At 37.8% G+C, this 13,049-nt stretch overlaps 1 protein-coding gene and 1 non-coding gene across 3 annotated transcripts in view; both read right to left on the reverse strand.

Moving 5' to 3' along the window:
• Window positions 1-13,049, reverse strand: part of POLA1 (DNA polymerase alpha 1, catalytic subunit) — a 193,338-nt gene that overhangs the window by 155,049 nt on the left and 25,240 nt on the right. For both annotated transcript variants that reach the window (XM_030476397.1, XM_030476396.1), the window contains exons 18-26: window positions 12,424-12,513; window positions 10,466-10,582; window positions 9,418-9,593; window positions 8,851-8,980; window positions 8,391-8,510; window positions 7,163-7,259; window positions 6,472-6,596; window positions 5,489-5,638; window positions 5,139-5,261 (exon numbers count right to left, since the gene is read on the reverse strand). In XM_030476397.1, the coding sequence (XP_030332257.1) occupies window positions 5,139-5,261; window positions 5,489-5,638; window positions 6,472-6,596; window positions 7,163-7,259; window positions 8,391-8,510; window positions 8,851-8,980; window positions 9,418-9,593; window positions 10,466-10,582; window positions 12,424-12,513 (1,128 nt within the window). The remainder of the gene's footprint in view (window positions 1-5,138; window positions 5,262-5,488; window positions 5,639-6,471; window positions 6,597-7,162; window positions 7,260-8,390; window positions 8,511-8,850; window positions 8,981-9,417; window positions 9,594-10,465; window positions 10,583-12,423; window positions 12,514-13,049) is intronic.
• On the reverse strand, window positions 6,759-6,889 carry LOC115604632. The gene has a single exon (XR_003990355.1).

Genomic DNA, 13,049 nt, shown 5'->3' on the forward strand with positions numbered 1-13,049 from the left:
ACCTGAGAATCTTTCCTGTTAACGCTGGATGTGGAGAGACATTTCTACCTCTCCTAATGCTGAGGTATCAGCCCTCTACCCAACACATCCGACTTCTGCAAAGGAATGTACTCTTATATTTCAGATACAGAGAATGAACCAGAGACCTTGCTCTTTAAGGTCTCCCCGTACCCTGTTTTTAAAGTTTTGCCATAATTTTGGGTTTGGAATATCTTCTTGTTACCTAGGCAGCCAGGTTACGATAAGGATCAAGCAAAATCTCTTTTAGCAAGATAGGAATGAACTACAAGACAGGAAGCCATAAGAAAAAAACAGAAGTACAGATGAAAGAAAACAGCCACCAAACAAAACCCCCCAAGTGTTTGTCCTATTAACACTAACCCTACAGTTTCACAGTCAGGTGTGAGCTGGAAAAAGGCTGGTCATGCCTGACCCCTTACATCTCACTGCAGGTCTGCCCCACTTTCCAACCTCCTCCTTTCTACCAGCTCTAAGAGCATGCAGTGAGTCACTGAGTCATTGATCCAACAGAAATCAATTTGGGTTTCCTCTAGAGCCAGTTTTCAGCTCAGATCTCCAGGCTGATCCAACTCACCACGGGGCCATGCAATTGCTGTAACTCCTCCATGGAAATCAGTAGTCAGGAAGTGAGAGGCCCCACACCTCTCATGATAGCACATTCTTATAATCAGCAGTCGCAAAAAAGAAGGTCTCTCGGTCTCTCCATTCACCTGACTTGCTGTACAATCAACCTGAAGCTAATCAATCTTCCTAATACTGGATGTATATTCAGCGAATATCCTTTAAATAAAACCTTTGCCCAGTGGGAAAAAGAAAAAAAACAAACACACCCAAAATAAAATAAAATATTTTTTTCCCCTCCAGATTAATTTCCTCCTCACCCAAAATATTCTGGCCATTCTTCTTAACTGAAATGTTTCATTTCCTCTCCTTGGAGATGCAAAAGTCTTTATCAGACCAGATGTCATCTCATGCACTCGACTAACAATAATAACATTTAATTCCGACGAATGTTAAGATGTTCCACAATTTTTATACTACTTGGTACTCAGTTCACATTTTCGGTTTGTAAGCAGCCTCTCCTTTGAAATGTCTATTCTAACCCGTTTTGGATATTAGCATGCAGAATAACGCACATAGCTTTTTCACTGGCTCGCAATTGCATACATAATGATAAATTTAACAACACTGACAACTGGTTTGACCCCAAGAGTTTCCATTTAGGGACACTGCAACAATTTAGCACTATCTCTCGTAAGATCTCAGTTTGCCATTTTTATATTTAAAAGCAATTACGAAACTCTTCGCCTAGCCTTTTGCCATCAAGTTTGATGCCTCCCAAAAATGTTATATTGATGCTGTATTCCCTGTTTAAATATAGACAGCATGCATATGTAAGACTTTAGGAAGCTCCTTTCCCTCTTTTAACAATCCCTTCTCTCCTGTACTACAACACGGAAGGAAGCAGGAGTCTGGCTACTGCCCCATTCACATGACAACTCTTGTAGACTTTAGTAGATGATGATCAATTTCCCTGGATGAAGAAGGCTAACAAATAAAAAAAAAAAAAAAAAAAAAAAAGAGATGCCTGGATTTCTTTACAGAAGACAATTACAATAGGTGGCCATTAACCTGCTTACCTACCCTTGCTTAATTTTTTTTAAATGAGCTCATCTTTCTCCACTTCATCTTTCTCCTCCCTCATCCATTCTTTCCCTAGACTGCAGCAATAACATGCTTTTATTCTTTCCTTTTGACTGCCAGGGCCTTAAACTAATTATTAATTGAGAATGTATCTAAAGGATCTGAATGAGAAAGTTGGAATTAACCCAACTGCCTCTTTCCTCCTTTTATTTTGCATACTGTAACACTAGATCTACCTGTTAGTGCTGCTGAAAACAGCAAATGTGTTATTTTCCTTTCAAAGGCAAGTTTTCTAGCTGTTTGGACAAAACTATGTAACAATGAAAAACAATGTGGAATAAAGCAAGTACCTGGAAAACACCTCAGCTTTGAGTGACAGCCATTAGCAACCAAGCTGCCTATAGATAAAATTCTCTCAACAACTTCAGTGTCCTGTAGGAAAATCCTGCAGCAGAGGGCATCCCGCGTTTGGGAAATCAGACAACTGACACTTCATCAAAAGACTTGTCCTTTAAAGAGGGTAGAAAGGCATGACCTTATGCTGCCTGCTAGTGCAGAGCTAGCTGGTTGTACAACACCGACTCATCTTGTTTCCAGTTGCTAAATTACATTAAAGGACAGCTAAAAATATATTAAATATTTTCCTACTACTTTTCCATGCAAGCAACTGCTGTAGTGACAACAAGAGCAATGTCCAGGCAAAAGCTTAGTAACGCAGAGGGGTGGGGGAAGGTCCAGGAATCCTTCTAACACATTCCAGATCAATAATGTAACATTAGGATTGCAAATGCAAATATAATTTTAACTGTTGTAAGAAAAAGAACTGATGCATCTTTAATGATCAAAATAGGAAAACAGTTACATTTTCCAAAAAGGACAAACAGATCTGAGCTGTAGTTTTACCTCACTCCCACCCCAAATTTTTGCCCTTTTTTTTCCTTCCAAAATACACCAAAACTTAACCAGTCTACCTGTGATACACAATACACTACATTCTCACAACTTGACACCGATATGGCCCATCTTCCCTGCTAGAAATTACCCACAATAAAAAAAAACAAACAAGGAAGACCCGTTTGAAAAACCTAACCGTCAACATTTAAAACACTTTGTGACAAAAATGAAAGTCTTAATTGATTAATGATCTCAAGGTCTCTATCGCCATCTAGTGAAAACTCACTCCCATTACTACACTGTCCACATAAACTACACCTCGTTCACTGGAATGACACACACACTAACCTCTCTGCCGGATCCAGCATACATATGGCCAGAGTTGTAAGCCTTTGCTTCATTTCTACTGCATGTCTTAAGGTAAACAAAGGCCAAGCACCGGCTCATCTCTCACCAAGGCTGACTGAAGAGAACTGAACTCTTATGGTTTATACTCTTGTCACAGCACTATGATCTGGCTTTATAAATGGCATTTCCACATCATACATGTTCACTTCATTTTGACGGCACGTGTACTAAGTCATACACTAGTCCAGCTATAAAAAAAGTTTTTAACATGATGATGTGTAATTACAAGAACTTTAGTCACCATAAAGAACCCCATGGCAGCTCCACTACTTTTAGTACATTGGCATTGCCAAACCACAAAGAGAATTTACAGTGCACACAGCACTCAGCATCAGACACTTGCAGTACTTGCAGTACTTCCTACAGCTTCAGTGAAAAGGTCTTTTGTCACACAATTAGAAAGCAGCAGTTTACAGAAGTCATCAAAACTCGTTCTCTCTCAGCTATGTTAAAACTTAATGCTGCAACGAGCTTCAAGAACTTCAATTTGAAATATGTATTTCCCACTTTTAATTATTCTGCTAAGACTTGTGATTGAACTGTAATTGTATTAGTGCAAATATTAAGTTCAGTTTTCAACCCACAAAGTATTTTCCCCACTTAGACATCTGTAAGAAGCCTACCTGCGTTTGTTCAGGTCCCCTCCAGAACAGTAAACAAAATAACACATTTTTTAAAAGTATCAATTACTGATCATCAGAAAAGGCCATTTACATTTAGAAAAATAACATTTTTCCATAATAGGTATTTTTTAATTAACCTTCTTGTATAGAGAACCAAAATCTCCTGATACTTAATGTTCACCTCTTTCATATCAGCATTTAGTGGTAAGAAGAAACCTATGACCAGAAAGACTAATATAAAATTTTAAAGTAGTATTTTTCCAGACCAAATATTTCAACAGAAACCCCCCAGATGTCCTCTTGTGTCATCCTGTATGGCAAAAACAACCACTCAAGAAAATAAGAAACTAATAAAGCTGTACCTGTATATTGACTACCTATCTAAAAGTCCAAATTTTCAGAACAAAGCATATACATTGTATTTCATCAGAATCTGTCATGGTTACATAGAAGCACAGAATTACAGCTCATCCTGAAAAATAACCAAATTTTCAAAAAGTTTGTTATCTCCACAGCATCCAGAGTAATGAATACTAATCTACCTCAAAGAATGGGGAAAAAAAAGTATAGTTATAGCTCTACAGGAGGAGCTGTACCACACCAAAGAGGGCTACCAAGACAAAATGCCCCATGCACATCAGTTGGGGATTGTAAATGGACCTTCAGCACATTGGTAGTCCATAGCAGGGAGAGCTGTGCCCTCACATCACAGGAAGAGCCTCTAAACACAGGCGTGAACTCGTCCGTCTCCCTGCTCAACTGAAAGGCTGACCAGCCACCCTGTCACATCTCTTCTTGGCACCTTTGCAGATTCCTGCTTGGTATTCTCTTCTATAAAGAATTAATAGGAAGCATAATGAAAAAATATGTTTTAAGACACTGCTTATCAGTGGCACGTTTTGGATCTTTAATGATTACTTTTCCACTAGGACCAAAATGATGTGGTCTGCATTCAGCTGCCATGCTAACCAATAGCAAAAGTAGTTTTGCCTATAGAGTTAAGAGCAACTCTTAAAATAAAATCTGGCCTCTTGAGGCTAATGCAAAGCTTCATTTTAAGGAACAGTTTCTGAAAATGAGGCCCTGATACATAATTCATTGTTACCATGTGACTAATTAGACCTGTTATAAACTTTAGGGTTTCAGGAATTCAACATACCAGTGCACAGGACAGTCTGCCCAAAGACAAGCTCATCCAAAGCTGAAGCATACCACCAAATCAAAGACTGACCCACCAAGCAGAACTGGAAGTTCACAGAAAATGTGAAAGTGGCCTTGATTTTTCTTGTCACCATCATCTGGTCCATTGAAACTAAGCAGTTTAATTCAAAACAAGGTTCTAGCTAGAGCCTCAACTTGTACTTGGAGACTTTTTTTCTAGACACCAGTTTAATTTTTTACAACTTCTCCAGTACAAGAAAGATACAGACTACAATTCTGATAGGAAAAGCAGGTTCAAAACCAAGACCATCCTCCTATTCAATTAAAAAGTAGGTAGCTTAAATTTAACCCTTTTTACATGTGTCTATAACCTGTTTAATGACTTACCTCTCTCCCTTTATGTGTCACCAAAGCAGCCAAAGGCTTGGCATAGAATCTGCTGTAGGAAAATCCCAGGCAGCCATACATACTGTTAGCAGTGAGTTTCAAAGCTTTCTGTCTGATATCATACTGAAAAGAAACATAACCAGCAAAAATGATACAGCCACAGCAAACGGAGAACAGAACTTAATGTTCACAATTACATTCACAGCTTTTTATATAGCCTGCAGCAATGATGGGCTACAAGTAAAGAACATTACAATCACTGCTCCCTACTAATCATCCCTATTCTGCAAGGCTGATCAGGGCACTTAAGGGGAGTGGGAGGAAAATCAAAGGAATTCTCTAAAACACACCTGTAAATAAAGGTCAGGATTTAAATCTGGCTGTTTCATTAACTGCTTAACTTGACGCCTTCTTTCCACCAGTTTCCTGATTTCTTTAGGCAAAATTCCCATTTCCAGAGATGGGTCCGGAAGCTCTGGAATTTCTTCCTCTTCTTCAACCTGTCAAATGATCACCAGCGTTTATCATTTGTTTGCTTGAAGATTAGATTTTAACGTGTTAAATGAAAAGCTTGGGGGAAAAAAACACAAATCCACACAGGTTGCATCTATTCCTGCAGAGCACCCAAAGCACAACTTAGAACAACCATGAGAGGTTTTCTGTGAGAAATCAGGACACAGCTGCTGAGAAATCAGTACATGGAACTACACCTTCAGGAATTTTTTCAGTTATGCTTAATACAGTTTAATGCTGTATTAAATGGCTGGTCCCACAGCTGACATAGTCACAGTATTACCCCCTAACACACAACCCCAAGACACACACATACAGTTTTCCTGATGTCTGATCAGGGTTGAGCTCATGTTGCATTCTTTCCCCTAGGCAGAAGCACAAGACTTCTGTCAGGTACATTTGCATGAGTTCTGTGGCACCTTAACTTTAGGAAGCCTCTACCAAGTTAGGATGAAACTGGTCAATGGCCTCAGAAATTGCTAGGATGACCTGGGGCTGGAAAGGGCCAACACAGCCTCACTAAAAATACTGTTTCATGAGGATAGCAAGATTTTATTTAGATGGGAGAGAACTTACCAAGATTCTGTAAAAGTACTACTGAAAGGAAAATGAAAGACACAGAATATTCAAAAAGTCCCAAAACGAAACTTACTATGAAACATCTTAAAAAGAATCACTTTTTTTTTTAATGTGCGAGAGGGGGGAAAAAAGCCCACAACATTTAACAGTGAAAGAGAACAGTTTCTTACAAAGCTGATTCACAGAAAACACACTGAAGTTAAGACAGTATAACTTAAGTCACAAATTAAAACACGCAAACCTCTGCCCTTTTCTGTGCTTCTGATGACAGTCGCTGCACTGTGGTAAAGCAGATGTTGAACTCCTGGATAATCGATGGGTACAAGCTGTTGAAGTCGAGAAGCAAAATAAACTTGTCATAAAAACCTAAAACAGAGTTTAAAACAAAAAGTCACAATTACTCAGTCTCCCTAAGGACTTCATCCAACTCCACAATTAATATTTAAGTGACAGTAATACACTGTACCGCATTCCAGTATCTAAATCCCTTAAAGTAGCAGTCGAGATGCACCAATACCCATTATAAAAAGCTGTCAGAAGTGGAACGATCCAACCCCATTAACTCACCAGAGTTGAACAGATAGCTTCTGTGTTACTATAGGACACTTGTACAGTTTTCCCCACATAGAGGAGAAACTGAAAGAAAACTTATGTGTCCATCGGAAAATCATACACAGATACACAATCCTAACTCCTTGCAGAACCATAACCTTCTCACAAAAAGTTAAGGAAAAACTGTCCCAAGAATAAGTAATTCCACAATCAATGTTGGGAATTTTCTTGTATACAACAATCCCCTCCCCAACCCCTTGCCCCAAACCACCACACCAAGTTCCCACAAGATACACAGATTGCCCATTGCAATCTGTCTGCGTGAATATAACCTACCTGTCTCTTAACTTCATAGAGGAAAGAAAATTGCTACATCTTACCGACTTTGGGATCCAAGACTAAGCCCCCAGCATATGCTGCTTTCTTTTTCCCTATCTTTGATTTATTCTGATCGTCAATATCTTCATCTTCATCCACCTACATTTGGCATTTAAAAAAGTCATTATCTAGTCTCCCAGATTTCCATACTGTTGGAGGAGTCATTTCTGGCAAATCAAGTATGAAACTGGGAGCCAGTGCATAGAGTTATTTTTAAAATACATGCAAAACATGGTGTTTCCATCATGATCCTTATTAAAGTTCTCTACATGTCAAAACAGCATTCAAACTAACTCCTACAGGAACAAACTGCTACCAAGAGATTACAAAGACCCTGAGGAATTGTCATCATTCAACATCACGCTAGTATGCATTTTGTGGCTGGCTACGAAAGTCAACACTAGGGAAAAAATCAACTCACGATCCGAAGGAAATATTATTGACCAGCTAAAATGCAGGTTTTGGAAATACAATGGCCGGGCTTTAATAAACCAAATAAAACCCTTATTCCTGACCTAAAGAGTATCCTGCCATTCATTTTGTTGCGGTAAGAATTTTTCTCCCACTTGTTCAATACTATTCTGATTCATTTAAAATTCCAGCACTGCTTTGACATAGCAAAACAATCAACAGAACTTATTGCTTTGGAATTTGCCATTGAACTTATTTAAAAGCAAAATACAGCGAAATACAAATACATTCTCAAATTTTGTTTACTAACAAACTTACAGATATTTCTATAGATATTATTTACACTGGTATTATTCAAAGGAATTAAATATTTTTTTTAATGCCCTTGGATATTTTACCCACATTCTCAAATTACCCACTGTTCAAATTACACTTGAAATACTGTTCACCAGCAAAATAACTGTAGGGCATATGTGCATCCATTAAGCAACAAGACTTAATCTTCTTCATTGTTTCCCTGTGCAGACAAGTACTCAGCTTATTTCAATTTTGAACTAAAAGAGCAACTGAGCTTCCACACATCTATGATACAAGGGAAAAGTGTTACACTGTCCCTTTAAACCACACATTTCTCCATTATCAACTCAACAAATAAAATAATTTTGAATTAAGCATAAGCTGTACTATTAAGATTTGTGTTATATCCGACATGTTTGGGTTTTCCACGCTCTCACAGAACAGTAATACGCAAAAAGATAGAAGAATGGGGTTTTTTTTCTTTTTAATAAAAATTCTTGGAAAGAGAAAAACTGGACCCACCAGCTTCTGCAGAGGCTTTTTGAACACTTGTTTGTCCGGCACTATGTAGTCTTTCTCGTGAAATGCATGGAGCAGCAAGAACTCGTTACGTTCAGATCGTCCACCCATCATTGTCCTCGACTATAGAGAGGGGTGAAAAAAGAATTCAAAGCAAAGCATAGAAAACACTCTCATACAAAAATAGACTAAACAATGTCCTTCAACTATTTGTAAGCTCATCTAGCATTACTACTATTCTGTATCATCACCATGCACAAAACTCAAATATGACATGTTTAAGGAAGTTTTACATTATTACTTAACCAGATCATCAAACTCAAAGACTCATCACAGCAAAAAGCTTACAACATCATGTGTTCTCAGTTAGTGTTCATGAGTTAAAACTAGTAAATCAAACACAGAAAACACAGAACTGTTTTTGTGGGACAATGGAGCGGGGTGGAAAGTAATAAAAATGTACCATGACATTCCCAGAGATGTTTGTTATTTGAAGAGCCAGTGGCAGAACATTCAGCTCACACATGATCTGCAGAATGAACCTGGCATCTGTCCAGGTGTTTTCCAGCATAAACATTAAACGACGAGAATCACTGAGAAAAGAAGGGGGATGGCACAGTAAAGCAAAATCAGTCTCCTTTGTAGTAGTTTAGACCTACATGCCGTTTGGAACATGTGATATGTGTAGCACACTGGTGTTGAATTATATAGCATCTTTTAATTGGGGAAAACAAACAAACAAAAACCCCAAAGCAAAACAACAAACCCAAAACTCATGCCTGCATATCCTATTATTGTATCTAAACCAATGCTCTCACAAATCAATTTGCTTTGCACATAATAAGCCACCACCCACAAATAGCTTGAACCATTATAAACTACTGATAAGGTAATATTTTACTTTTCAAACACCAATATGCTAAATCACCATCTCCACGACAAATCAAATAAGTAAGCATGACATTGCATAGTGCAAAACTAGCTCCTCTACTTTTCAGTGAAGGATTAAAACCACAAATCAACAACATACCTGTACATATTCCGAATTTCCTCTGGTAGAATTGTTACCCTCTCTGTTTTCAAGATCTGACGGACCAGTTCAGACAAATGGTAACTTTTGCAACGAATTAATTCTTTAGCAGAAATTTCTACATCACAGATCATTCGACCGCAGGCAGCATTCCTTTCACCAAACCCTCCTCGACCCTTAACCATATCACACAAGGAGAGAAAAACCCAAACAAAATGAAACATACAAACATTAACAAAAAATATCTATCCAAAATATAAGTTTACAGGATTCAGTCAAGTCAGTTGGTCACTATTCTAATACTCTAAATTCTCTACTAAACACCACTAATACTCCAGCTTTATAATTATGCCCTAATAATGGTATCTTTCAGTATATATGGATATTAAGCAGTAGTTACTTAACTATCATTACTAGTTAGATCTTAATTCTTAAACTGCCATGCATTTTTTTTCTTTCATAATTAAACAGTCCCAACAAGGACATGTGTGTGTGTTTTGTTTTTCCTCCAAGCATATTTTTTGGACTAACAGCAGGACAAAAAAGTCATAGAACAAACCATGCACAGATACTCCTCTTGGCCTCTAGGAAGGACAGGAACAGGCCAGAATATGGCCACGTTCAGCACTTCCAACACCCCAAGCCCCACACATTGTCTTCTGAACAAATACATACTAAGAACTACAGAATTATTAACTTAGCAGGTCTCTATGGAATGATTCACCAATCAATCCAAATTACATTTTCTCATTTTACAGTTGTAGCAGACAAAGGCTGTTACAGTAAAGACTATTGCAATTAATCTGTCATTACTATCATCTAGTTGAGATATGTAAACTAAATTACCCTAACTTGAAAATTAGTTTAGCTTATTACTGTAATAAAAGTCATATAAACACTCATCATTTCTGATCTAGGACACATGAAATTCAGCATGACCAGCAGTCAAAATACATCAGTGCCACATTTACAATTCCTCAGCAAAATTAATTCATTTTTAATCACATGCAACATAAACGGGTTTGAAAGACTTGAGCAATCTTATTACCCCAAGCTTTGGCATATTGGACCTCCTCAGTCGACCTATCTTGGACCAGTGAGGGACTTTGCACACATTAATTCTTTGAAGCAGCACTTCCAGATCAAATCCATAAATATTATGACCCTTGCAGCAGAAAAAATAACAAAAAAAGGTTACAACAAATGCAAATTGAAAGACTTACTTTCCCACACTCAGTATTCCTTTGCCCTTTGTGTTTTTTCCAACTAATTGATGGCATTATCTCTCTCATAGAAAGCACTTTCTAAGAGAACGTTCATCAGCAGTACTCATTAGTCTTAACACTAGCAATGCTGTATAGCAGAATACCAAAATCAGCTCTGTAATTGGCTCATAGCACACACGATTCAGCCTTATGCTTTGACATCAGAGATTAGGATTTAAAGCTTTCTAGAGAAAACTGAAAAACCAAAACACAACAAACATTCTTTATACAGAATATAAACTTAGCCATGAGTAATTCCTTTTCACCCATGAAAGTCTCAGTATTGAAATTAAAATGGTGTAATTTTTTCCTTTGATACTACAACAGGCATAGTTGTTAAATCTGGATAGGAAGACATTGAAACCATTTACATATTATCCTAGAATCATAGAACGGTTTGGGTTGGAAAGGACCTTAAGACCATCTAGTTCCAACCCCCTGCCATGGGCAGGGACACCTCCAACCAAACCAAGTTGCTCAAGGCCCTGTCCAACCTGGCCTTGAACACTGCCAAGGATGGAGCATTCACAACTTCCCTGGGCAATTTGTTCCAGTGCCTCACTACCTTCACAGTGAAGAATTTCTTCCTGTCGAAGTACTCCAGCAATATTTGCAAAGTTTAAACAATTCTAAAGACATTGATGACACTGGTCTGTAACCTCAACTGTAAACAAAATCCTACATGATGAACACAAGCCTACATGGACCAGTTAGTCACGAGGACTTGCAGGTTCACTGTATCAGACACATCTGTGTAGTGCAATGCTGTGCTATAGAAGAAGCTCCTTCAAATCATCAGCAGCATTATAGCCACAGATATAATGATATAGCTTGTTTTTTAACAGCACTAATTAAACCAGGTGCAAATTAAACTGCACTAACACAGCTCTGCTGTTTTTAGCATCAGAGGTCTCATACCCCTACTACTGGCATCTTCAATTTAAAACCACTGGCTGCAGTGTTTCACCTGATTCCTTCCCATAACCACCAGGAAGCTAAGCTCAGAGGACAAATACCAGATACCAGCCACAGTGAGCTGAAAAACATCAGGAACCTGACTGCTTGTTTCATCCTTTATTGCCACCACTTAATTATTTATGTTTACCTACAGAAGAGTAACAAGTTACACATAACCAACCTCAAATTTATAATCAACTTTAAATTGTCTCCAAAATTTCATTAAACGAATGTCAGGACTGTACATTAATTAAACATAACAAAAAAGAAAATGAGTAATTATAATAAACCCTCAGCTGCCAACACAGTAGAAAACATAAGAACACTTATCACAAAACCGCTAAGATCCTGTGGATCTGTATAGGTTATTGTTTTGATTTACAACATAAACACAATCTAAAAGGTGACACAAATTATATGAGCATCTGAACTGAAACAGACTCTTCAGTATACCAAGAGCTCCAATTTTTCTAGAAAATCACAAGGGGTTTTTTTGTTGTGCTTTATCTGAGTAAAGAAAAAAAAAAATACTTGTTTCATACACAGTGGAAACATTGCCTATTTCAGGTATTATGGGAAATAACAGGATGTACAAAATGCTGTGAGGGAAAATGCTGTATCATCTTTGTATCAAAATATACCTGCTGTCTTATAAGCAAATTCAGTTCATAAGGCAGTCTAAGATAAACATTAAAAAACCTACAAGGGGACAAAAGGAAAAGAACAAAGCTGACCAACTGACACTGTGCTTTAATTTAACTGTCAAAGTCTCAGAACTACTCACCACAACAACATCTGGGTCAATTTTATGAATCTTCGCAAGGAAAAATCCCAGCAGCGTTCTCTCTGTTGCAGCAATTTCTATTTTAGCATTCTAAAAGGAGCAAGAGAGCACCTGATTTCAATGACCCAATAAGTTTAAAATGGAAACATCTCCTCTCCCCTACTAGTTACTAGACAACAATAAAGCACGACAGAGTTCTCCCTTTCCTTCTGTAATTCACGGAATTTTGTTCTCACTCCCACAGACATAGAAAGCTTTTCTCAGAGGCTTTTTTTCCATTTCGCTTTTGTATGCAGGTGTCTAGTGATATTTTAAGAAACAAGCACACCAGGAAAATGCTCTATGTGCATCCTTCACTCACAGGCTTAAGATCATATGGAAACAGAGGAAAACAAAAATAGGTTACTTTATTATTCTGACAGCAATGCCAGTAGCCTTTAGAATGTCTTTTGAATTTTAACAGACTTTACTCCCCAAGGAAAGAAGAAACAAACTCCTCCAGTTTACTGTGAGTACAGAGTCAGGTAAATGAAAACAAATGACAATTTTAGCCTCTTTGCAAAACCCTTCCAATTCTCGTCTAACACTCCCATCTATTTTATGACCACAACTAGCAGCAGTATTGA

The sequence above is a fragment of the Strigops habroptila genome, chromosome 2 (assembly GCF_004027225.2).
Source record: "Strigops habroptila isolate Jane chromosome 2, bStrHab1.2.pri, whole genome shotgun sequence".
Classification (NCBI taxonomy): Eukaryota; Metazoa; Chordata; class Aves; order Psittaciformes; family Psittacidae; genus Strigops; species Strigops habroptila.